Consider the following 25,146-nt stretch of genomic DNA (forward strand, 5'->3'; position numbering starts at 1 on the left):
CCACCTATATTGAATAACAATTGAGTATTTAGGTAAATAATGTTTTAGGAATAATAAAAGCAAAAATAGTGCAAGAAAACATTGTCAATTTTAAATTGCACCAAAAAAATTATAAAACAATAATATCGTTTGAACCTTCCCATCAATCATTGTAAGTTCAATAATACAATTCACTTCAATAGAAGATCTGCAAACCTTAAATAAAATCATTCCCAAGCTTTCTATTTCACTTTTAATGTACTGATCTTCTTCAATCACAGATTCCTTGGATTCCATTTTGTATACAAATCTTATGGGTCTACAATTGGCTGTGGAGGACGACTTTTGATTTTTCCAAATAGGCACCTTTTCGTTGCTGTTGTTAAATCCAGTCAAATCCAATGGTATTAGACAAGTAATAAATAGTGATTCTTCACGCTTTAAATCTCTGTTAATGTCGGGTTCTGATAAAACTTGTTTATAAATACTTTAGCCAGTAGCACCATCAAAACCATCCTTACACGTTAGTGTCATTGTTTTTATTGCTTTGTCGTTCAATATCAAGTGCCTTAGCACAGGTTCCCGAACTCCACAGATTCTTATCAAAGTATGAATTATTAAATCTTTTAAAGGAACTGAAGCTGAATAGTCCTCCACTGTTATGTTTGCAGGATAACATTTCAATTTTGCATCTCTGACATCATTGTAAGCAGGGTAAATGTTATATTCTTTCTCCAAGGCTCCGCTTCAAACCAATTGATAGGAAGCTTTTGTCAGACTTGCATCAATTATTAAAGCCAGTGCTTCGTCTGCTGAATATTTAGTTGCTTTATCTGTATTTGAAATATTTAAAACGTTCTTGGCAGCAACAATAATAGATTCATCTCTAAATTTTTTATTAGCAGCAAAAAATAATTCATTGGATGAATGAGATTCAATTAAACAAGATACACGCCGTTTTTTAGTTTTATTAGAACTATTATCAAATGCAACTGGTTTTCGACCACGTCTACTTGCAGTTGGTTCATTGTCTTTTTTTCTGACAATTAAATATTCATTAAGCCAGCTCACAAACTTCTTTTCAAAATTTTTGACAGTATAGTTTGCAGATTTCCACTTTTTTTTATACAAGTAAACAAATCGTTGAACAGCGTGTCTAAAATCAACGTCTTTAAAATCAGCAAATTTTGGCTGAATAAATTTTAATATATCTTCAGAAATATATTGTTTTGAAATACTAAGATTGTTTATTTGGAGAAAATTATGAATGTCTAAGTTTAATAAAACCATATCTAAATTATTATTGTAGCAAGTATTTTGTATTTAAAAGTTTAATGTTATAATATATATGCCGTCCGGACTACTAATACTTGTTATTAATTAAGTTACTACAAGTGTTAGTAATTAAAATTAAAAGTAATTAAATTACTGTTAGTGTTAGCAATTAAATTACTAACAACTACCGAAAATATGTTGTTGCTATGCTATGCAAAGTAAGGTATCCATACTAACCAAAAAAAATAATCCCATAAGAATTGTGAATCTCATTTTAATACATACCCCCAATATTGTGTACTTAGCGCATGTAAAATACTGTTAAAACAACGTTAATGTAAAAATGAGTTGTTGCCATGCAAAGTTTAGTACCATAGCAACCAAGTTAAAACATATATAAAATCTGAACGGGGATTTAAGGGGACGAGCAATCAATTAAAATTCAATTGAAGCATCATATAGCTCAAATAAATATAAGACAGCACATGGCAAATTGTGGTAACTATTAGTTATAGTGCGGCAAAAAACAAATTTCTTAAGGAATTTTTTTTTTTAATCTGTGATTTTCAAAGTATAACTGAGATAACATGCTATGACAAATTTATTTCACACATTTGGTTTTTCTTATCTCTAAACACTCTAGAATAACATGCGCTAATTTTTTGTTTCAAAAACGTAGATGTAATTGAAATATAACACAACGTTGATATCACCGTTAATTACTTATTTAAATTTTTTTTTTTTTTTTTTAATTTCAATATTCAAATGCTTAGAGTCCTGGTAACTAAGGGATTTAATATAAATAAGTTATCAATAAATTTCTCCTAATATATATAGATACTAAAATTAAATAAGTTTTCAAGATTAGAAAACTTAAATTTTTCCCATTTTGTCCACCTACTGGCCCACTGTGCGATGAGAGACAATTACAAAAAAAAAAAAAAAAAAAACCAAGCCTGTACACACATACTACTCTTAAGAAAAGGAGATAACTTAAGTAAAGTATATTTCTATAAAATTAATATTTTTTTCTGGGTGCTGGAATCCTTTAAGATGAAGGACCCCAGGGCTATATTCTCCTCTCTATACTGAAACTATTTTTCAAAATTTTAGTCTAATTGTAGTCGCCTGTTATCAAATAGAAGTAGCATAAGATTGTGTTCTGGGGATATAAACTTCACTGAAAAAAATAGCACACAATACAGAAAAAAAAAAGAATAACATTACCTACCTTTATTTAATATTTAACACAAAGTTTTTTGATTTAAAAAACTATAACATTTGTATTAAGGAATGCAGATTTACAAAATCACAACAATTTATAGAAATGAATGCAGCCACCAATTTGGTACAAAATAGAATTATATCTTACAGATTTAGCAGCAATTGCTTTGGTAATCTTAGGATAGTTAGTGTTAAAGGCTTGCTTAGCAATAAATGGGAGAAAAGACACATCAGTTCCTTGAAGAATAATTTCTTCCTCAACAAAATCAATTCTAGTTCAATTATAAGCAGCACTTTTCTGGAATTTGCATGCCATTGTGTATTTGATATTTTAAAAGTTCTTCGAGTTTGATGCAAATTGCTTCTGCACCTGATAGACTCCTTCAAAACACAATGAAGAAGCTGCACTGAGGAGTCCATGCTGCTCAAGAAGATAAGGATTATGTTTTGTGTAATGTTGTTTTGATGATACAGAACTTGTTTTTTCAACACTGTTGCCAAAATTATATCTTAAAACTTATGTACTCCAGACTTTGTGAATGCCAACCAATCTCATAAAAAAAACCATATTTGAACTACTTTGCCCTAAAAAGTTTTTTCATCACAAGTCTAGGTTTATTTGACTTACCTGCACCCTTGAATTGGAATTGATTCAACAAATTATTAATCTGTTTCCAAGAACCTGCTATCTGCCACACAATTTAATATCAGCTTCATCTTCAGCTTCATCTTCTTTGAACATCTTTCAAGAAAATCATACATAATATCGAGAGGAAGCAATAAGATAAGGGTGAAAATTTTGGAAATTTTAAAGTGATGAACAATAGACAATGCTATAAGCTCAAAGAAAGATCTTCCTAAACCTTTTCTACAATAGAATTGCGATTACTGACAGTTTGTAACACATAATGCATTTTAATGTTTTCAACCTGGGTTTAGTTATCATGCAGTAACAACATGGTCTAGAGGAATTTAAACTGTGTGTAAACCCACCAATGAGATGAGATCCTAAGTTATCTCCAAGAAAGCTAACAAAACATACAGGATAAAGTTTTTCTTGGATATATACACCATTTATTGTAAATCATTCAGGTCATCTCTGAATACTTTAAGAATAGCAGGAAGACTGAATTCTGTGATGTGTGTTGCTGAAGATAACAAAACATGATTTTACTGATTTCTATACTTTTTTATGCAAATTTATAATAGAAAAATAAAGGGAGAATGTCTTGTTTGTTTTTTTTTTTTTTTGAGTGTGTTGCCGCAAAGAGTTTGAATTGGATCCAAAATTATTTGAAAATAAGTCCTATACTTTCTAGATGCTTAGCAAAAAAAATATTCCACTTTTCATGCACTAAAATTCCATAAATTTTTAGATGATTTGTCATTGAATTTGTATTCATTACTGCAAAAAACTTTAACTGATCAACCATATTAGCTGAAGAAAAACATTTGTTAAGATTTTCTTTGATTGGAATGTTTTTCTGAATTCGATAGAAAAACTTATTCAAGTTTTATCTAAGAAAACTCATTTATTTTAACAAAGATTCATAATTTGGATTAACTGAACATATTATAATAGATAAACCCATGACTACTAGAAAAAGCGGATTCTGGCGCATTGATACTTTTCTATACTTAAGGAATTCAAGATGGCGTCGTTTTTAGATGTGTAATGATGTTCTGAGTTATATTTAATGAATTTCAAGATGGTGTTTTTTTTTCTGTGATAGATTGTTTGTAGTGTGTGATTATGTGTTTGCATTCATCAATGTTTTTGGTTCAGAGTCGTGTATGGGTTGATCATATCCGAAGAGTTTATCATAGTCCATAAAATTAAAACAAGGTTTTAGTTTGTAGTGTCCGAGGGCTAGCGTGTGAATGCCGTCTTGTAAGATGTGTCTTTTGTCGTCGTTAGCGCTGAGTGCGACTTTGTTGATTAATATTTATAAATTGATTTTGAGATAAATAAATTTCTTATGTCATTAAAAAATGGATGAAATAGATGAATTTGACCTTATTGATATTCTTAGTGGTGAAGAAGTGAAATATTGTAATGAGAAATCTAGAAAATTTCTTAAATTAGAAAGAAACGTTCGAAAGCTTCCAAAGTGTATTAAAATATCGTTTATAGAAATGATTCAAATGCTTCCATTCGAAGAAGTTTTAATAAGATTAAAATCTGTTATTAATTCATATCATTGTATTGAAATTAAAAAATCAGTGAATAGAAGTTTAGTGTATGGCAACTCAGTAAAAAGAGTTTATCATGCTTATAATGAAAATATTGTTAAGAATACGAAAGCAAATTTCAATATGAGTAAAATTAAAGATCAATGATTTAAAAACATTTTCTTCTTTAAAAAATGTTTTTAGCGAGAACAAAGCATGCAGGTGAAATGAAAGCGTTGTTTGATCTTTTGTTCAATAATATGAAGATGGTGTGTTTAACGATAAGTAAAGAAGGAATTTGTGTGAAAACAAAAACAACGATAAATTTAATGTTTGAAGTAAATTTAAATGCTTCTCAATTTGACGAGTACATATTTACGTTTGAGGAACCGTTGTATGTCGGAATTGAGAGTTATATAAGCAAGGTGTTTAAAACGGTGTAAAGTAGTTGTGAGTTGACATTGTCGATTTTGAATGCGGGAAGTTTGGAAATCGCCGTGAGATCTTTAGACCAGTTTGTGTATAATATTAAGGTTGCGATAGAAAGCGTTCAAAATGTAAATTTCAGTGAGCGCTATTCTTTTCAGTCAAAGAGAAGAATTTCGGCTTCGAGGTTTAGAGATATGTGTAATATGATAAAGCCTACATCTGAATTTAAAGTGTGTTTAGAGAAAGGGTTGTTGATATTTTCAATGGATACATGTGATGTATTTTCTGAGAGCTTTAAGTTTGGAGAAGAATCGGAAGATGAATTGAAGGTGAATTTGGTGCGTCAGTCTGATCAGTTGTATCGAGTTTCAAAAATAGTTTCTTTTTCAAGCGTGTTGGATGTGTTTGTAGGAAAGACGTTGATGATTTCATCGATAGGAGAGATTGGAACGGTAAAAGTGTATTTTCTATGATTTTATATATCAGTGAAAAATATATAAAATAGTCGTACAATTTACAAAATTAAATTTAAAAAGGGAATGTTTGAGAAGGGTGAGTTTGGACCGAGCAATAATCCAGATCCAACAGATTGATAACCTTTTCCATTTTTAACAAAGAGTCCTTCACCAATAGTAGGTTTTACCCAAGGTCTTAAAAAGATTCCTGATCCTGCGGCAGTCATTTTCATTCCATTTCCATTCTTTTTCAAGTAAACGACACCTCTTCCAGCAATTTTATCAACCATAGCAGAACCAGCAGAGGCTCCAACACCTGAAAGCAAACCAGTAGCTTGAGCTGGAACTACTCTTGTGGCAAGTGTGCTGCCTATCATACCTAATAACGGTAAAAGAGCTCCGATGAATCCACCTTCAATGGTTGAGTTGTATGATAATTGTTTTCTGCTCAGTTTGAGTGTGACTCCTTTTCCAGCTTCATACGCTTTTTTAATTTTGTTCAATTGCGCATTAGTGATAGCGAGAACATGTTCACCTTCTAGATCTGAATGGGATAGTCTTATATTGACATCAGTCTTTTCTTGAATGGCTTTTTTTATTTTGTCAGATTGACTTTGTGAAATGTTTATTTTTACTTTTTGGTAGTTGCTCATTTTTAAAATAAAAGAAAAAAAATTATCGTTGAACAGCACTGCTCGTAAAAAGGTCTTGGAGCACAGAGGTTATTCTCTCTCTAACGTGAAATCAACAAAGTCGCACTCAGCGCTAACGACGACAAAAGACACATCTTACAAGACGGCATTCACACGCTAGCCCTCGGACACTACAAACTAAAACCTTGTTTTAATTTTATGGACTATGATAAACTCTTCGGATATGATCAACCCATACACGACTCTGAACCAAAAACATTGATGAATGCAAACACATAATCACACACTACAAACAATCTATCACAGAAAAAAAAACACCATCTTGAAATTCATTAAATATAACTCAGAACATCATTACACATCTAAAAACGACGCCATCTTGAATTCCTTAAGTATAGAAAAGTATCAATGCGCCAGAATCCGCTTTTTCTAGTAGTCCCATGATCTCATTGAAATCTTTTACCATACATAAGTCACTGTTCACTGTTCATCATTCATCAAGTTCATTGAGTGTGTTTTCAGGAACAAATTTACTTAAAGCATATTTCAACTTCAAGTCACAAAGGAGCATTACATAGTTGAAAAACTTAACTCTCCTCTTCCATATTTTGACTTTTAGTTGAATTGATATTATTAGCTTCTTGCAGTAGTGTTTCACATGTTTGTAAAATAATAAGTTAGTTAGATTAACTGTATGCTTTTTTTGATAAATGTGATGTTAATGAGCTATAATGTGAAAATTGCTGGAAGCAAACATGGCATTTACATTTTTGCATAAGATGGATGTGATAAATTTGACTGCTAATTTTCTTCTCATTTATGCCCTTGAAAATGCAGTAGTGCATTGGTAGATCATTTAGAAATTATAAATAGCTTATGTTTAAAATAACCTTATTGTCAATAAAATTTTTTTTTTTTTTAATGAAATACTTTTTATCATATGTTTATGTGTATATGTGTTTATCAAAATATCATTTACTTCAAGTATTGAACTTGCAATAGTCCAGGAGAAGAGCTATGGTCCTGAATAAAATCTGGAACAAATTCTGAAGTATGAAGTCAAAAGTTAACAAAGTATTCAAAATGGTACGTCAACCGGGGTAACTTTGGTCGCCGGGGTGACTTTGGTCAACTGTTGTTTTTTTTTTTAAATTCATAAAATTTAACAAAGATAACATGTTTTAATTTTGTTAGAGATACCAAAAATATATGTAAACTACTATTTCAACAATTTTGGTATATCAACAGTTTTTGTGAGTATAGTAGTTACTTCGTAGACTACATTGAGTTTATTTTGGCGTTTTTTGATATTTCTGATACATTTATTGAGCCATTTTGATTCTTAGCCGATGAAAATGCCGAGGAAATATAAGCGAAAGCCTGGTTCAACAGCATATGCAATTACATACAGTCAAGAAACATTGTCTAATGCTATGAAAGAATGTTTAACTGGAAGAATGAGCGTGAGAAAGTCTAGTCGACAGTTCGGAATATACGTTTCCCATTTGCTTCAACCGCTGGACGTTGCTGTTTTCCGTCCGCTAAAGATAGAAACGCGCATCAAAGAATCAATACCAAAAAATCAGTTCCCCGGTCTTCTTGCTCTACTGCAACGTTAATTGAAAATCGATAATTTGAGATCTGAATTCAAGGCAAGTAAAATATTTCCCTTCGATAAAGAAATGGTCATGAAACGTTTGCCACAGGTTAACAAAGACATTGGAGGAGGTACCGGTAGTACTGTTAAGGAAGTATTCAATGAAGCTATAGCAGGTCTATTAGTGAAACATTGTGGACAGGATGGGAAAACAAAGCGCACCAGAGGAAAAAAGATCACATCTGGCAAAGCCATAACACCACAAGATCTGGTAAATAACACAACTCCTACCACATCAAAGAATAACAATAACACCAAGAATAACAAGAAAAGGGTAATAGTTGAACAAGTGTCATCATCCTTAGATGACGATGATGACCTACTAGAAAATGACTTTTTATGACTTTTGCACAATAACAGGGATCTAGTTGCAAAATTTTCTGTCCACTTAAATGTTTTTTTCATGCTTCTCTAAGGACTGATAATTTTTTAAAACTCCAAAGTGACCAATGTTACCCCATAGCAGGAGTATTATTGATCAAACATAATAAAAACCTGGGGTAACATTGGTCACTTTTCGGCGTTTAAAAATAATTGTAACAAAAAAATGAAAAAAAAAAAAATATATAGCCCTATAGCCAAGACCTATAATGTTATTACCAAAAGAGAAAACTGTAATAAAGTTAAAATGATTCAGAGATGTTTAAGAAAAACTGCTAAAACTGACCAAAGTTACCCCAGTTGACAATACTCTTTTATTTGCGCAAACCTCAAATCCACAACAGGATATGCTTTGAAATTTTGATTAAGGCATTGGGAGACGTTCTTTTTTTATTTTTGAGCTATAGCTCAAAAACAGAGTTTCAATTATTTTTCCCAAATTTTTTTTCCCGCAGTTTTCTAATTCTACAAAGTTTAACTTTTTTTAAGACATTTTTTTTTTTCATTTGACCTCCTCATAGTATCAAAGCTTTTAAACTCCTAGATAATCTATATTTCATGAAAAAATAGAACATAGATACTCACTTCTAAAAGAATTATACTGACACTGATACTTTAACCAGTTCTCTCAAAGACAAAAACATGGAATATTATTTTATTTTAAAATTTGTTTATATAAAAAATAGGCTGAAGAGACAAAATCAAATATTTTTAATTTCTCATATTATAGTTCAGAAACATTAACATTTCACCATGAGCTCCTGTTAAGCTATTTCTCTTTGCAGTATATACATTTCCACCAATACTTAAACGTCTTTCACTCTTCACAGAAGACGGTAGGCAGCTTAAATACTTTAAAGCAAGCTTTGCTAATAGTGGCATTTTGGTTTTCTGTGATTTCCACCACAACAAAGGATTGCTTTATTTGTCAATAAGGTCTTTATTTGAGTAGAGTTGAATTTCGTTTAATAGTTTCATTTGAAATTAATGTTTGTGGTTGGCAGATTTGTTTAGAATTTAATCCTAAAAGCTCTTCAAAGCAATTGTCAAAACCCATTTCTACTATATTTTTGTATTCATTTAGTACTGTAGCATTATTTGCATATTCTGAGTCAATATTTTCAATGTTACAAGCTGCAGACCGATCATTTTCAGTAACTTTGATATTTTTTATATTTTCATGGGTTTTAATAAGTTGAATGGTTATGTTCTCAATACTTGTTTTAGCAGCTGAGAAGGTATTTTCATTTTTGAACATTTTTGATTTGAATCTGGGATCAAGAAATGCTTACAAGATGATGTTATAGTTATCAATATATTGTTTGAATTTATTCTCAATTGAATTAGTTAAATCAGTTATCATCAATTGAAGGTTTATTAATGAAATGTTTCAAAAACTGTACCTGTGGTATAATATCTGAGACAATAGAATTTCTTTCACTCAAGCAAACTGTTGTTTTTTGGAAATTTTTTAGCAAATTACGAAATTGTCTAGTTATTATCCATTTGTTTGCATTTAATGAAGGAAGCTTACCATTTTCAAGTGCATATATGGTTAGAGGTTTTCTTTGTTCATAAATTTGTTCTAACATATGATAGGTACTATTCCACCTTGTTGGAATATTTTGAATAAATTTATGCTTAGGAACATTGTTTGCTTTTTGAAGAGCTTAAATTTATGGGAGACTTGGGGAGAATGGCTGAAATGCCCAACAATTGAATGGCAATTTGTAATAAAATTCTTGACTACTGTTTGTTCAAAAATAAACTCATTAATTACTAGTTGCAGTGTGTGTAAAAAACAAGGCATACTTTCATATGGGCTATCTTTAATAGTCTTAACAATATTTGCACCATTTTCTCCAGCTATTAAATGAATTTTTGAAGGTGATATTTTTAATACAGCCATAAAATCTTCAATCAATTCAGCAATATTTGCTGCTGTATGCCTCTCAGGAAATAGAGCTACTCTAAGTACAAGTTTTCTGATTAAATGTATTGTCTAAATAGTAACCTGTCAGGCTCATGAAGCTTTCATTTGAACTACTGGTCCATATATCAGTAGTAAAGCTTATGAACTCAGCAACATGGACAGCCATTTTTAATATAAAGTATAAAATAAATTCATCAATTGAGTAAACATGGACAGCAACTTTTAATGTAAAGTATAAACTACTTTTTATTATTTTACATACCCTAATAAAACAATACAACTTTTTTAACGTCTAATTTCATTCACTAACGAACGCTTTTTAACCACAATGCGCATGCGTAACGCATGCGCAGAACTATTTGTTAACTTTTTTATCGACTAACTTTTTTAACGCAACACCCCCTCTCTGACAATACGTACTTTTTGAAAACCCCATCCCCTAAATAGTACGTACGCTTTTGATCAAATCCCCTTCCTCCCCCCCCCCCCCCCTCTTTTATGAATTAAGGTGGCTCACCCCCATTAAAAATCAAAAAAAAAAAATTTTTTTTTTCTTTTGAATTATTTTAAGCATTGAAGTACAAAATCCATAATATATTTTTACTATTATATGCTTAAAAAGTAACAAAAAATACCGTTATTGTGGTTAATACAGTTTCCTACTCCTTAGCAACGCCATAGCAACGGTGTAAACAACAAATTTATTCATTACTTCTTGAAGGTTTTAACTTAAAGTTTTGAACTATTTTTCAATGTTAGATCTATTATGCTTTTCTACTGTTCTGTAAAATGTAATATTTCTTAAAAATGTGCTCTGTATCATTAATTCAATGTAATTTAACTGAAAACTATCTATCTGGATATGGCGAACAAAAGGAATAAAATTAGAAATTTAAAGAGAAAATATCATGGAAATAGGTATACAAGGAGAGCAGAGGAAGTAAATGGTTGTAGCAGGAAATCAGAAACAACAAGTGCATCAAAGCTTAAGAAAAAACATAACTTTAGTGCTGCAACAAATTGTGATTCCGAAGTTGACAATTTTTTCTTTATTTGTAACTTTAGAATTATTAAAAATATATTTGAACAGTATTCCACATGCAGTGAGTGTAATAGCAAGCTAACTTTTTTTCATAATGAATCTATACGTATGGGATTTTCTATTGGAATTATAATACAATGTTCAAACTGTGACTTTGAAAGTACATTTTATTCATCACCATCTGTAAATCAAAGTGTTTCTAGTTCAAAACCATATGAAATAAATTTACGTGCTGTTATGGCATTTCGTGAAATTGGACGTGGTATAGAAGCTATGTCTACTTTTACTGCTATAATGAATATGCCTCCACCTCTTACGAATCACAGTTATAATATTACAAACAATAAACTACATAAAGTTTATAAAGAAAGCAGTTCTCAGAGTATGAAAGCTGCTGTATCAGAACTAAGGGAAATTATAAATGCAAATGCTTCTGATGATGAAGTTATTGACTGTGGCATATCAATAGATGGAACATGGCAACGTCGTGGGTACTCCTCCCTAAATGGTGTTGTTGCTGGTCTTTCGCATGAAAATAAAAAGGTGATTGATGTTTGTTCTTTATCTAAGTTTTGTATGCAGTGTGAAGTACATAGAAGAATTAATAATCCTATTGATTTTGAATATTGGAAAGCTACACACACTTGTCAAGTAAATCATTTTGGCTCAGCAGGGTCAATGGAAGCTGCTGGAGCTCAAGAAATATTCCATTCGTCCATACAAAAGTATAATTTAAGATATACTAAGTACCTTGGAGATGGTGACTCAAGTTCATTTTCTAATGTTGTTAAAAGTAAACCATACGGTGATTATGTTATTGAAAAGCTAGAATGTATTGGCCATTATCAGAAAAGAGTAGGCTCTCGTTTGCGTCAAAAAATTAAAGATTTTAAAGGCAGGTTGTTAAGCGATGGCTTAAAAATATCCGGAAAAGGAAAGTTGACCAATAAAACTATTAACACAATGCAGAACTTTGTTGGAATGGCTATAAGACAAAATAAAAATAACCTACTGAGTATGAGAAATTCTGTAATAGCTGTACTTAACCATTGTACAAACTTTCCATATGAAGTCACTCGTCATCAATTTTGTTTAAAAGGGAAAAGCAGTTGGTGCAAATGGCAATCAGATAAAGTTACGGGTAAAACAAGCTATAGACAAAAAATAAATTTACCTGTAGCAATTATGGAGGAAATTAAACCTTTTTTTCAAGAATTATCAAACCCTGAAATGCTAAGAAAGTGTTTACATGGGATGACACAAAACTGCAATGAGTCATTTAATGGTTTGATATGGCAGCGATGCCCTAAAACTACTTTTACTGCAAGGAAAATTCTTGAAATATCTGTTTATTCTTCTATTTTAAATTACAATGATGGATTTTCTTCTTTAAGTTGCATTTTTAAAATGCTTGGGTTTTCTGGAGGTGTTTATTTTGAAAAAGGAGCTTTCAAAAAAGATAAAAACCGACTATCAAATATGTCAAGAAAATCGACTGATGTTAGTAAAACACGAAGAAAACATATAAGATCAATAAACAAAAGTTATTTAGACATTGACAAGGAGAATGATGATATGAAATCTTATGCTAGTGGCAGTTTTTAGTAACTTTTTATAAAAAAAACTTTTTGTTTTTATGTTTTTTTTTTTAAAATGTGTTTTTTAAGACTTTCTTATTTTAATATATTTTTCTTACGAAAACATTAATATCTTCAGTTTGGTTAAAGCTTTTATCTTCAAATTTTCACAGTATGTTGATTAACTTATTTATGAGGGCTGGGACTAGAATTATAACATTTTAAGCATAAATAAATTAGTTTTAATGTAGTTTGTTAGACTGACACAGGCACTAAATCAATTTCTGCACCTTTATTGCTGCCATTTTAGTTTTTTTTAACATTTGAAAAAAATTTTAGTTCCAGCCCTGGAGCAACTATTTAGCTACCATTTGGCAAAATATGGTGTATTCAGTGCAAATTTTACTCAAGATATCATTGTTTTAGCTAAGGTAAGATTTTAGACAAATTATGCTGACTCAGCATCAAAAAATGGAAATTTCATTTTTCTTTTAAGAAGTTAAAGTTTTAATAGAATTTCCTTATATAAAAAATAAAAAACAAGTTTTTAACCTTTATAAATAAAAAGTTAGATTTAGAGGGGGTGAGCCACCTTAAAAATATTGATTGGAGTGGAGTTTTCTGTAAAAACTTTTATTTCCCTTTTATGGTTCATCTTAGGTAGTTTACTGTCATGGCTTTATAAAATCCAGGTGCTGGTACCACTAGCCGAAAACGAAACGAGGGTGTTCAGTTTTCAATTTGCTTGTAGTGTTTATCTTTACATTATAAATTTTAAAAAAAACTATAAATAATTATTTTAAAATAAATGTTTTACAATAATTTCAAAAATAGATATTTTTATAACTGAAGTTTAAAGACACTTTCGAACTTTGGCTTTTTGGCTTTTTAAACTTGGGTAACAAATTTGAGTAAGCTTGTTACCCAAGTTTATAAGACAACATCGGTGCATTAAAGCTATTTTTTATAAGAACACATTGTTTAAAAAAGCACATTGTTGTATTGAACCAATTGCTTTTAAGACAACCTTGTTGTGCTAATTAATTTAAAATTGAAATATGAAGACATTTCAAGATTAATTTATACTTTATAATGATCTTGAAAAGTTTTGAAAAAAAAAAAAAAAAAATATGGAGAGAAAAAAAACATGTAAATAATATCACCAACTTTTTGATGATTTATTAGTTTACTGATAACCGGCGATGTAGGGTGCATGGGGCAAGACTATCCTGACCCCCACCCCACCCTCAAATATTTATGTAGGTAAATTGGAATCTTAAGTCGGAAAACTAATTTTTTTTTTATTGGTTACAAAGCAAATTTCGGAGAAGAAGAACTTTCTATTTCTTTACTGAATTACTTTATGGACGATTCCTAACAGCGTCTGTTAAAATGTTTTACAAAACAATCTAAAACTGTCGGACACCATTACAATAACGATGTAAAGTAACTTTACACCATTTTGTATAAGATTTTGTATAAAACACCGTTTTTTAAAAAAGATGTAATCTTGTAAATTATCATTTTATAAAAAGCTGTAAAATAACTTTACACCGATTTAGACCATTTTTTAAAAAGGTGTAAAGGAAGAAAAATTTTACAATATTAAACTTTTTACAGATTTTGAAACGGTGTAGTGAATAAAAATATTTTATATATATACAAATTTAAACTTTTAGTTTAAATTATTTTGAATAAACACCGTTTGAAGGGCGCGTTTCAAGGCGCCCTGATGCTCTAATTTGATTTTTTGTATTACAATTTTTAATGGAGACACATGTAATGGAGACACGAATTGTTGGTTACTACATTACTAATGTGTAAAAAAATAGCTCCTCATAACATAAAGTAAAAGTATGATGATTCAAAAAAATGCAGATTTTAATCGTCCAAAAATATTTTACTACTAAAACCCTTTTTTATTGAAATTTATTTTATGTAAGCTAATGGTCTTTAATAGTTTGGAACTATGACAAGTACACAGCTTTTTTGTTTTGCAAATAATGCTATAAGAACTTGAACCAGTGGAATGACAGACCAAATGATGATTGGAAGAATTTTAGTAAACCCTTATGATGTTTTAAGCAATTTCGTCATTTTTGTAAACATTACAAGGTGAATCTTTCTGGAAAATGTATGGAACTTAATTTGAAAGAACCCTTGATATTAACGACTCCAACGTGTTAAACATGCTGTTCAAGGTGGAGAGAGAAAGAACGTGCTGTTCAAAGTGGAGAAAAAACTTAAAATAAGTAACGAATTCATTTTGAAATGTGTTGCCACTTTTTTTTGCTCCTCATCATCAACATTGACATAAACCATCATGTTTTTTTTCTTTTTTTTCATAAAAAAAAACAAAAAAATAAAAAATACAATTTTTTAATTTAAAAAGAAAAAACTTTATTTTGAAAGGTAATTGAATAACCCATCCTAATTGATATTGTCTACGACGAAACGAATATATCGGAGTATTAGGTGCTAAAAGGTTCCATTCTTGGAGTAACCTATCCAATAATTCAGTTTGTCTTTTGGTTTGAACGAGATCGAAGAAGTATCAGATTGAAAAGTTCTAGGGGTTTTAAAATTATTTCATCAGAACATGTCGATGGAGTGGTAGGACACAATTGAAAGGAGGGGGGTGGGGGCGGGGGCGGGGGCGGAAGAAATTGACTTAGGATATACCTAAATAATTCCTAGACTTAAATAAAGTGCAGGTTTTTAATTGCACTTTTTAAAAAGAATACAGATCCATACTCATTAGAAAAAAAAAGCCATTAAAAGCGATTCGTCTACCGTTATTCAGAAAGAACGCACTCGAAAGTTTTGGTTGACACCTAAAGGGAAAATTAATGAAATCTAAAAAAGCTGCATAGTTAAAACCCTTTTTTCGAAGATAAAATTAAAACAAAAAAGTTGTTATACCTTTTTTCTGGTATCTTTTGCCGCAAACTTTCCTGCTCTAGGCCCGTATTCTGTTCCTAGAGCTTTCTCTGCAATTTCTTCGAGCCATTCTGGAACATCTTGCTCTGACTAGTAATTAAACTTTTGTGTTAAATGCAAACACAATTCTTAGTGAAATAAGTAAACGTAATAAAATGCAAGATTTTCACAGAAAACTAACAAACTTACCACAGATAAGGTTTTTACTAATCCTCTTGCAATATCATCATCTCGGCCCTCAACAAAGAAGGATATCGACTTTCCTCTGTTACCAGCTCTTCCCGTTCGTCCGATTCTATATATGTAAGTTGATACATCGCGAGGCAAATCGTAATTGATTACGGTTTTCACTTCATCAATATCTAGACCTCGTGCTGACACGCTTGTGCACACCATTATGGGCTTTATACCAGTGTTAAACTGATGCAATCCGTACTCTCGGTCCGTTTGACTTCGATCTCTAAAGTAGTTTTAAAGGATCAGATTTTTGTAAAGACTGTGATGTTTAAAACCCGTCAGTTTTTTTTGATTAAAAACGAAGATCTCGTATTTAATCCAAAAAAAACAAAAAAAAAAATACAGCAAACTATCTGCTTGTAATCAAAACACCAAACAAAAACTTCATCAACTAGCAACCAAAAATGATTAAGAAACACAACTTTTGATAAATATAAACAATACAATCAATACTTGTGAAATACAGTCACCGGAAAGCCGCACCGGCACAAAAACTTTGACAAACTTCTTGTTTCAGTTATTGTTTCCACAAATACAATTGTTTTACTCTTTTCTTTTACTTCTTCGACTAAAATGTCAACAAGCATTTTTATCTTTGGCGGGTTCTGCTGAACTTTGATAAAATGCTGATCAATCAAACTGGAGGATCCATCAACTCTGCCCACACAGATGAAAATAAAGTTAGCTTTAATAAATTTCTTGAGGATTCCTATAAAAGCTGTTCTTTTACTTTTTTCTGGTTTATTTTTTACAGCATCGCGGAGGTCGGTCACCTTTTCAGGTAACGTAGCACAAAATAAAGCTGTCTGTCTTTCTTTTGCAGATGGTAAAAACTTGTTCAGCTCTTTAAGCTCAGAAATGAAGTTACTTCCCAGCATTAGGTCTCCCTCATCCAAAACTAATACTTTGATAGTGGATAACAAATCCTATGTTCAAGTTTAAAAAGTTTTAAAATACTTTAAGAATTTAAAAGCTATGACATAAATATTCTACTTTACTGGCTCGCTAATATGTTATATTTTTATAACAGCTAACAACACAGTTTTACAGTGTAAAACAGGTCAAACAAAGCTACTTAACATCGTAATTCTGTTAGAAATTAAAACCTTGGATAACGTAAATATTTGGTTTGGTTGAAAAAATAAATTAGATTTATACCTCATCCATTTCAAGAAAATGCAAAACTCGACCCGGTGTACCAACTAGTATGTCGAAGCCAAGATTAACGTCACGCCGGTTTTTTTCTACACCCGTTCCACCGTACACGCAACAACACCTAATACTAGTTTCTTCGGTTATTTGTTTGATGTCGCGATAAATTTGAATTGCCAGCTCGCGAGTTGGTGTAAGTATAAGAGCATAAGGTCCCTCATTTTTGCTTCTTGATAAAATCTTTGCAAAGATTGGTAATAAAAAAGCTGCCTGTAAAATTTTATTAATTACAAATAAACTTTAAAATTTTATTAAAATTCATTTTTTTTATTAACTAAATAAAAATAATAAAGTCAATAAAATTCTTTATAGATCTTATGTTTACCGTTTTCCCTGAGCCTGTTTGAGCACATGCCACGAGATCTAAACCTGCCATCATGACCGGAATGCCATATTTTTGAATCGGTGTTGGTTTCTTGTAAAATGACTTATTATTAATTATTGATGGAGGTAACTCTTTCAGATCCTGAAAGCTTCCAATTGGGTCAGGTAAACGCACATCGTCTGGTCCAGAAATATTTACATTTAACTTATCGTAAATGTGAAAAAATATACCTGGTTGTCGAATATCACTATCAACTGGTAAAAATGTATTGCACTTGCAGTCTCTCTTGCATTTAAAACACTGTTCGTGACAAACAAAGCATTTAGTGTCCTTGCAACTTAAATTTGGACATGTCGACAAGCTCAAGCCTAAAATATTATTCAAAAACGTTCGGTTTCTTGTCAGACATTTAAGTAAACGAATTTCTCTGTGTAAGCAAGAAAGCAGCAATAACAACACAGTGAGAGAATCATTTTGTTTTTTTTCAAATTTCCTCGTTTTTTAAATTGTTTAAGAACTCATATTCTTTTAAATTCCTTTTTTAAAATAAAATTTGCAAGTATCAGAGGGTGAATGTACCTTGAAGAAGGTCAGCTAATTCTTTATCGTCCATTGTTCAAGGTTATGCTATAAAACAAGTTGATTCTGAAAAAGGAAAAATAAGACATGTACCAGAAGAAATCTGCGCGTGTTCTGATGTGGTGTTTACGGATACCGTTCATCATTTAAAATAGCTAATTGTTTTAAAATGTGATTGTATTAATGCTGTTCAAAATTTAAACAACTCTGTTGTTAAAATAATTAGCTTTAATTGAAATGTCATCAAATCAAGATAAGAAGCGAGAAAATATTTTGCATTTTCTCGTTGAAAATCCTGGTGTATAAAACAAAACAATTTCTAAAGAGCTGCAGATTGCTTTGAGAACAGTGCAGAGCGTTGTGAAACGATTTAAGGACACTAGTACAATCATAAGAAAATTAGGAAGTGGAAGAAAAAAATGTTTTGTTAGACGAGATCTTGGTAAAAAGGTAAAAGATGCCTTAGACAGAAAACCACAGGTTTCTGTTCGAACATTAGCGAATAAATTTAAGACAAGTGCTTCCACTATACAAAAAGTAAAGAGGAATTGTTGTTATAAATCTTATAAAAAGAAAAAAGTTCCTCGTCGTGAAGAAAAGCAAGAAAATGTCGCAATTCGATGTTCAAAGCTGCTCTATAAAAAATTATGTGCTAAAAAATCTTGTTTGATTATTGACGATGAAACCTATTGTGCTGTATATTTCCGATCTCTTCCAAGACAACAATATTATTCAGCAATTAATCGCAAGAAACTGAATTCCAAATATAAATGCATTGGAATGCAAAAATTCGCTAAAAAATTCTTAGTTTGGCAAGCAATTTGTGAATGTGGTGAAAAAAGCTCTTGTTTTGTGACTACGGGAACAATAAACACCAAAATATACATAAAAGAATGCCTCAAGAAACGTCTTTTGCCGTTTTTAAGAACACACACGGGTAACCCGTTATTTTGGCCCGATTTAGCATCATGTCACTACTCTGGGACAACTTTAAACTGGCTTAGAGAACATAAAGAGATTTCGTTGAAAAACACTGCAATCCACCAAATTGTCCCGAACTACGTCCTATCGAAAGATATTGGGCTCTTGTCAAAAGAAAACTAAGGTTCAATGTAAAAGAACCCAAAAACATTAAAGACTTCAAAAATAAATGGATGAGAGCTACCAAGAAAGTCCAGCCGAAGATTGTGCAAAAGCTGATGTCGAGTGTAAAACGCAAAGTGCGTGCGTTCTCACGTACAAAACCTCACATACTTTCTTAAGTGAAATTTAAAAATAGTAATATATGCATTTTCAAAATATACATAACATTCAATATCGAAATACAATAGTTAGATAAATATCCTTTATAATGTCCGCGCAGATTTTTTCTGGTATATGTCTCACTGTAAAAAGTTTTAAAACAATCGACAAAATGTTAAATGTTTTTCTTGCGCCTATTCATTTTTATTCATCCCAACACTCTCTATATATATTCCTATATATCTTATTATTCTTTATATAATAGAACCATGGATTGCATTCTAACTGAAAACATTAATTTAAAAAAAAATAACCAAAAGCTAATTTCTTTAAAGCCTTCTCCTTTAAGGTGAGTTTCCACTCATTTGTTTTAGCTACGGGAAAGGGAAAGGAATGGGAAAATTAATCACATGAGCATGCGCAGCTTTTAATTTAATTTGAAAATTAATCACTGCGCATGGTCACGTGATTACTTTTCCCATCCCGTTCCCTTTCGCGTAGCTAAAACGGATGAGTAGAAACTCACCTTTACACATGCGGTGTTCATTGTAAACCTTGGGCCAATGCTATAAACAATTCGAAGTTTTTTTCGAGAAAAAAAGTCTTTTGTAAAAATGCAATTTTTTAAGTAAATTATTTTTTCGTAAAAAAATGCGTAAACTCGAAGAATTTATCGGTGTTTGTATTTTTTTCAGCCATTGCTATAAAGCATAAAACATATACGTCACTAAAATTCACGGACTTTTTTTATCCGTCATTGATAGCAATTTTAATTTTAATTTTTATTTAGTAGACCTACTTAATAAAATTTATTAGTTATTAAGTAGGCTGTGCTGCCTATTCTATTTTTATAAATATTTTTACATTCTAGTATTTGGTGTTTAAAAAAACAGTGTAAAATTAAAATAGGAACATGATTTAATTTTTTCGGATGAAGACTTAGATTTCGAAGTTGCAGAAAATGAGCTTCGCCACCGATTGCCTTGAGAGGTTGGTGTTTAAAACATTACTTAAAATTACTAAATTTTGATGTTTTTTTAATAACTTTTTATCGAACAATATCAGAAATCATCCTAAGTAGGCGCAGAAATCATATTTTTGTTTTGTTTTTCAATTTCATTTTAGTTTAATGGTTGCTTTTTTAACCGAGATGTTTCTGAAAACGATTTTCGAGAGCAGTATCGAGTCCCAAGAGTTTTATTAGATTTTAAGAAACTAGGCTTAAAGATGATTTGCAACATTATACTAAGCGAAATAAAAGCATTTCAGTACGTTTCCAGATAATGGTATTTCTTCATTTTATCAAATTTTTTTAAGTTATGATCCGGCCTAATATACATATATATATATATATATATATATAAATATATATATATATATATATAATATATATATATATATATATATATATATATATATATATATATATATATATATATATATATATACATATTTTAATATAATATATTTTTATTTAAATAGTTTGCTAATTAAAACGTACTAAGATTCCCAAGAAGAACCTCTTTGTTTTCTCTGATCTTTATTGCTAGTAACACTTTAAGTTCTTTAGACAGCATTTTATTTTGTTGTGTATTTGTGTATTATATGGCATATTTGTCGACTATTTATACTTTTCTTTAGTCAAACACTATGAAAAATTTGTTTAACCAAAATAACTATCGAAAACCTACATAAATAAGCATGAAATGTTAAATTCATGCATGTATTGTTAACGAAACACAACAAGGAACTGAATAATCGATTAAATGCAGATTTTAAGTAATTAGTTTATTATGGAGCTACCAAAATCCTTTTCAGTTTTATCTACAAAATATCTACATAAAAACACAAACAAAGAATGTTCAATGATTTTGAAGCGCTAACGTTGTTCCGAAAATGGCCGCTAAAAATCACGAAGAAAATATTTAAAATTTAGATCAAAAATTTTTCTGAAGTTTTTTTTCGAAAAAACACATTTTTTTTTTATCTGAAAAGGCGATTCCCTGGTTCATAGCATTGGATTTAATAGCGAAGTTTTTATCATAAAAACGGAATTTTTTGAATGTTTATAGCAATAGACTTTTTTTTTCTTCGCTTTTTACGGTGAAAACTTCGTGTTTTACGGAAAAAACTTCGTTTTTTATGTTTATAGCATTGGCCCCTGATTACCAAAACGAAAAACGTCATTGTATTAAATGATTTTATCATGGGACGTAAGTAATTAAGTTTAAATTTGAAGTTTGATTTAAGAATTTAGCAGATATAGTGATCATGCATATCGTGTTTATGACAGTATGTTGTCAGTACTTGGTACGATTATTAAGTTAGTACTTTTAAAATGTATTTTTTTAGTTCTAATTTCAGCAGGGCCATAGTTTTATGTTGTTGAACCAACGCATTCTAAGCGGTTAACAATTTTAACAAACTTTACTTTTTGATGATTTCTTTTTTAAAACTGTTGATGCCGTTTTTTTTAAAACCAATAATTTATAAAGATGTGAGTCGAAGATAAACAATGTTTATCACATGTTTATCAATGCTTGAAAACGAGGTTATGCAATCTCGATATGTTATTGAAATTTCAAATATTTAGAGTGTTCACTAAAAAGGTGTTAGAAAATTATTTGGAACTTGCATGTGAATATTTAAGGAAGATACCTTCGTTCATCAAAAGTTAGAAAATGATTTTTACAAATTTACTCACTTTCTTTTCTTCTTCTTCGTCTTTCTACGCTAATTAAAACTTCAAAAATTATTTGAGTTTGCGTTAAATTCTAAGAACTGAAACGTTGTGCGAATTTTCATTGGCTGAAGTTTTTATTAGTTTTAGGGGGTAGATTAAACTTGATTGAAATATAATAGGCAAATAATAATGAGCAAATTTAACAAATGCTTACAATATTATATTTGTTACTTCTCAATATATGTCTAAAATTATTAAATTATTGTGGTTTAAAGTTTTCTCCGAACCTCAGTTTGATTTTCCTTACTATGAAACTTTAAAAATGAACTCCGTGACGAAAAACTATTAAGTTACATGTGAATAAACTCCATTTCACCGCACCGTGTCGAGCTCAGCCGAAATTATTGAGGGTCATTTGAAAACTTTTTATCGGTTGTTGCTGTCTATTGTTTGCTTGTTTGTTTTTGGTTTTTTTTTTTTTGCAGTCCAGTATTCACATTAATAATGTTCGAAATTTTTTAAGTTTTTACATATAAAAGTGCTAAATACAAAAAAGTATATGATAAATTTTACATTTCTAATCTGTTTAGTATCATGCCCGTGTTTCCTTGACCTTAGACAAATCTAAACACCAATATTTTAGAATATCGATCAGTTAAAATTGTTATAGATATGATTTGTTATTGCTTCAATTTGTCAGGAAAGCTTTTTTCTAAGAAGCTTGTTTTTCTAAGGAAGTTAGCAAAACATACCTTTTTATGTTTGTAATGTTCAGTATTATAAATTATCATTAACAATCATTAGAAAATTAAAAACAGATTTTCACAAGTTTAACAAACGTTTGCTCACCTGATTTTCGTTTCCTTTTCTCTTTGCACTTCCTTCGTTTCGCTTTCTTTTAAAAGACGGAAAATATTTGGTTCTTGGAATTAAACAAATCGTTTCCATTAAACTTCGAACTGAACCATTAAGATAAAAGAATATTAACTTCTCTCAGGGGGTTGATTTGCTTCGCGTAAGATACAAATTTAGACAGTGGCTAACAGAATGATTACAAGTTAAAGTTAATTTTCTCACTTTTGCTTTTTTATTAACCAATTATCAAGGGATTTTTGTTTTAGATTAACTTTAAATTAATCTTATTGTTCACTGCGATGAAAAAGTTTTAAGCTTCGTGACGAATATCAAAATATATCAGGGTTGATTGAGTAATAAACGATTTTATTATCTAATTAAATTGTGTGAAGTTATATTCGAAGATATTCTGAAAAATCGATTACTTCTCATAAATGAGTTATTCTTTATTGTTGAACTCTGTAATTTTTATTGCTAATTTACTTGATAAATAGTAATGTCCCAAAGCTGGTTTGTGGCGAAAAATGAACACGAACGTACGGTCGTGAATCATGCCGTAAGTGAATTTGAACCCGGGCGTATAGTCGTGAATTATGCTGAGTTGTTCCGAACAACGGACGATTTGGCCACCGGACATTCGCAATTTTCAAATATATTCTTTTTGTTTATTTTTAAGCTTTTGGAGCGATGAAATTTTTTAAACAAAACAAAGTTTAATGACTTCAGCGTTGTGGCTAAATCTTGGTAACCTCAAGAGTTTTTCAAGGAAATTTCTTTGAAAAAATGGAATGAAAATTTTTGAATGATTAATGAAGATAAATTCATAATTTTTTTTGATAAGAATAAAATATGCATTAAGACTATAAATCTAGCTGTAAACTAAAACAATGCTCAATTGCAGTAATCTTTAAGGCAAGAATAGTCCCAAAAGAATCCATGAATCTTTTGCGCCTTGAAACATTAGCTCTTATTTAATCCTTTGTAATCAGAGATTGCTTCTTGGACCTGAGGATGTCCATAGTGTAACAAAGTCTAGAACCTTTAATAAACTTCAAAAAAAAATGGTTGCGAGATTTTTTAACAGCAGTGACAAAAGCAACCTATAAGCTGTTTATCTTACTCGACTGATGTCAAAGGAGAAAGAGGGATTGTGACAGACAATAGTTTTAATAATAAATGATAATTGAGTATTTTTGGAATTAAAATTTCAGGCGTCAAAAGATGAATTTTTTGGGTAAAAAAAAGAACGAAAAAAATCAACCGAAATGTAAAAAACGTATCTCAGATGTTTAGGAAAAGATTTATTTTGTTTTTGTTAACATTTTTAGTTAACATTAGTCTTTAAAATGTTGCTTTTGAGGTTTTAAAAGGGACTGCGTTGGTAATGGACTTTGACAAACTGATCATCCTTTACATTAATAATTTGGGGTTTTATAGTAGGTGTAGGTAGTTTTATAGCGGCTGTGTTTTCTTTTATTTCGCGCAGAGAAAAATTCTCACTCTCAATCATTATGCAAAATTCTTCACACTTTATAATTCTTCAGACTTCACTTCACGGGTGGGTGGGTGGGGGGGGGGGGGGGGAGAAGGCGAAAAAGTAGAATGTTAGAATTTTTATATATCAATAGATAACCATTTTCTTTAAGGTGGTACATCCCCATTAATTTTGAAATTTTTTAGAAAAAATCAATTTTTTGAAAATTGGTTTTTTAAATTCAAAATTTTTCATAGAACAATATTATTAATTCTTTTTTTAATAAATAAATAAGGAAGTGTGTATAATTATGTGTTTTTTGGCCATAGTAAATTGAGAAGTCCGTAGCAACGCCATAGCAACGCATTTTAAAAACAAAAAATGTAAACTACTTACTAATCATATGATTTAATACGAAAAGGACCCACAATATAATAGTGGAGGTTTTTAATTGGGCTCGTGCTTCTTTTCCAAATATAACGAACTTTTATTTTGTTTTTTGTGTTTTTCTCAAAATGTCATGTTTACCAAATACCTAAATTTTAAAACGCAATATTTTCTGTTTGGGACCATATGCTGACTTGAAATTTTCAGGGTGTTTTTGTTATTAATTGACTTAGGTAATGAACCAAAACTACAAATAAATATGATGTATAAGTATGTTTAAAATCTTTTTTTCTTGCTTTTTTTGTTAACAATTTTTTTAAATATATAGAAAATTATTTTTAAAATGTTTTATGCATCTTTAATGCATGATTTTGGTTCATAACCTCTTCGTACCTTTTAGGAACATAGTGTGAAAATTTCAGAGTTAAAAGATAT

General features: G+C 30.4%; 2 protein-coding genes across 2 annotated transcripts in view; one reads left to right on the forward strand and one right to left on the reverse strand.

The window, feature by feature from the left end:
- LOC145182174 (uncharacterized) overlaps positions 1-23,093 on the reverse strand; it is a 65,482-nt gene extending 42,389 nt beyond the window's left edge. The window contains exons 1-15 of the mRNA XM_090073596.1: positions 22,845-23,093; positions 18,071-18,136; positions 17,492-17,859; positions 17,113-17,376; positions 16,408-16,880; positions 15,907-16,177; positions 15,701-15,807; positions 15,580-15,613; positions 10,038-10,227; positions 9,279-9,512; positions 5,598-6,018; positions 2,849-2,969; positions 2,627-2,734; positions 935-1,170; positions 136-427 (exon numbers count right to left, since the gene is read on the reverse strand). Coding sequence (XP_089929722.1) covers positions 136-427; positions 935-1,170; positions 2,627-2,734; positions 2,849-2,969; positions 5,598-6,018; positions 9,279-9,512; positions 10,038-10,227; positions 15,580-15,613; positions 15,701-15,807; positions 15,907-16,177; positions 16,408-16,880; positions 17,113-17,376; positions 17,492-17,859; positions 18,071-18,104 — 3,153 coding nt within the window. The 5' untranslated portion in view covers positions 18,105-18,136; positions 22,845-23,093. The remainder of the gene's footprint in view (positions 1-135; positions 428-934; positions 1,171-2,626; positions 2,735-2,848; positions 2,970-5,597; positions 6,019-9,278; positions 9,513-10,037; positions 10,228-15,579; positions 15,614-15,700; positions 15,808-15,906; positions 16,178-16,407; positions 16,881-17,112; positions 17,377-17,491; positions 17,860-18,070; positions 18,137-22,844) is intronic.
- On the forward strand, positions 10,799-12,805 carry LOC149877725 (uncharacterized). Its single transcript, XM_090073468.1, has one exon. It carries the CDS (start codon positions 11,021-11,023, stop codon positions 12,803-12,805), a length of 1,785 nt encoding a protein of 594 aa, XP_089929594.1. The 5' UTR covers positions 10,799-11,020.
- Positions 23,094-25,146: the final 2,053 nt, after the last annotated feature.

Source organism: Hydra viridissima, unplaced genomic scaffold, assembly GCF_058129835.1.
Source record: "Hydra viridissima isolate aposymbiotic clone 2 unplaced genomic scaffold, HvirCarnegie_v1 scaffold_16, whole genome shotgun sequence".
Taxonomy (NCBI): Eukaryota; Metazoa; Cnidaria; class Hydrozoa; order Anthoathecata; family Hydridae; genus Hydra; species Hydra viridissima.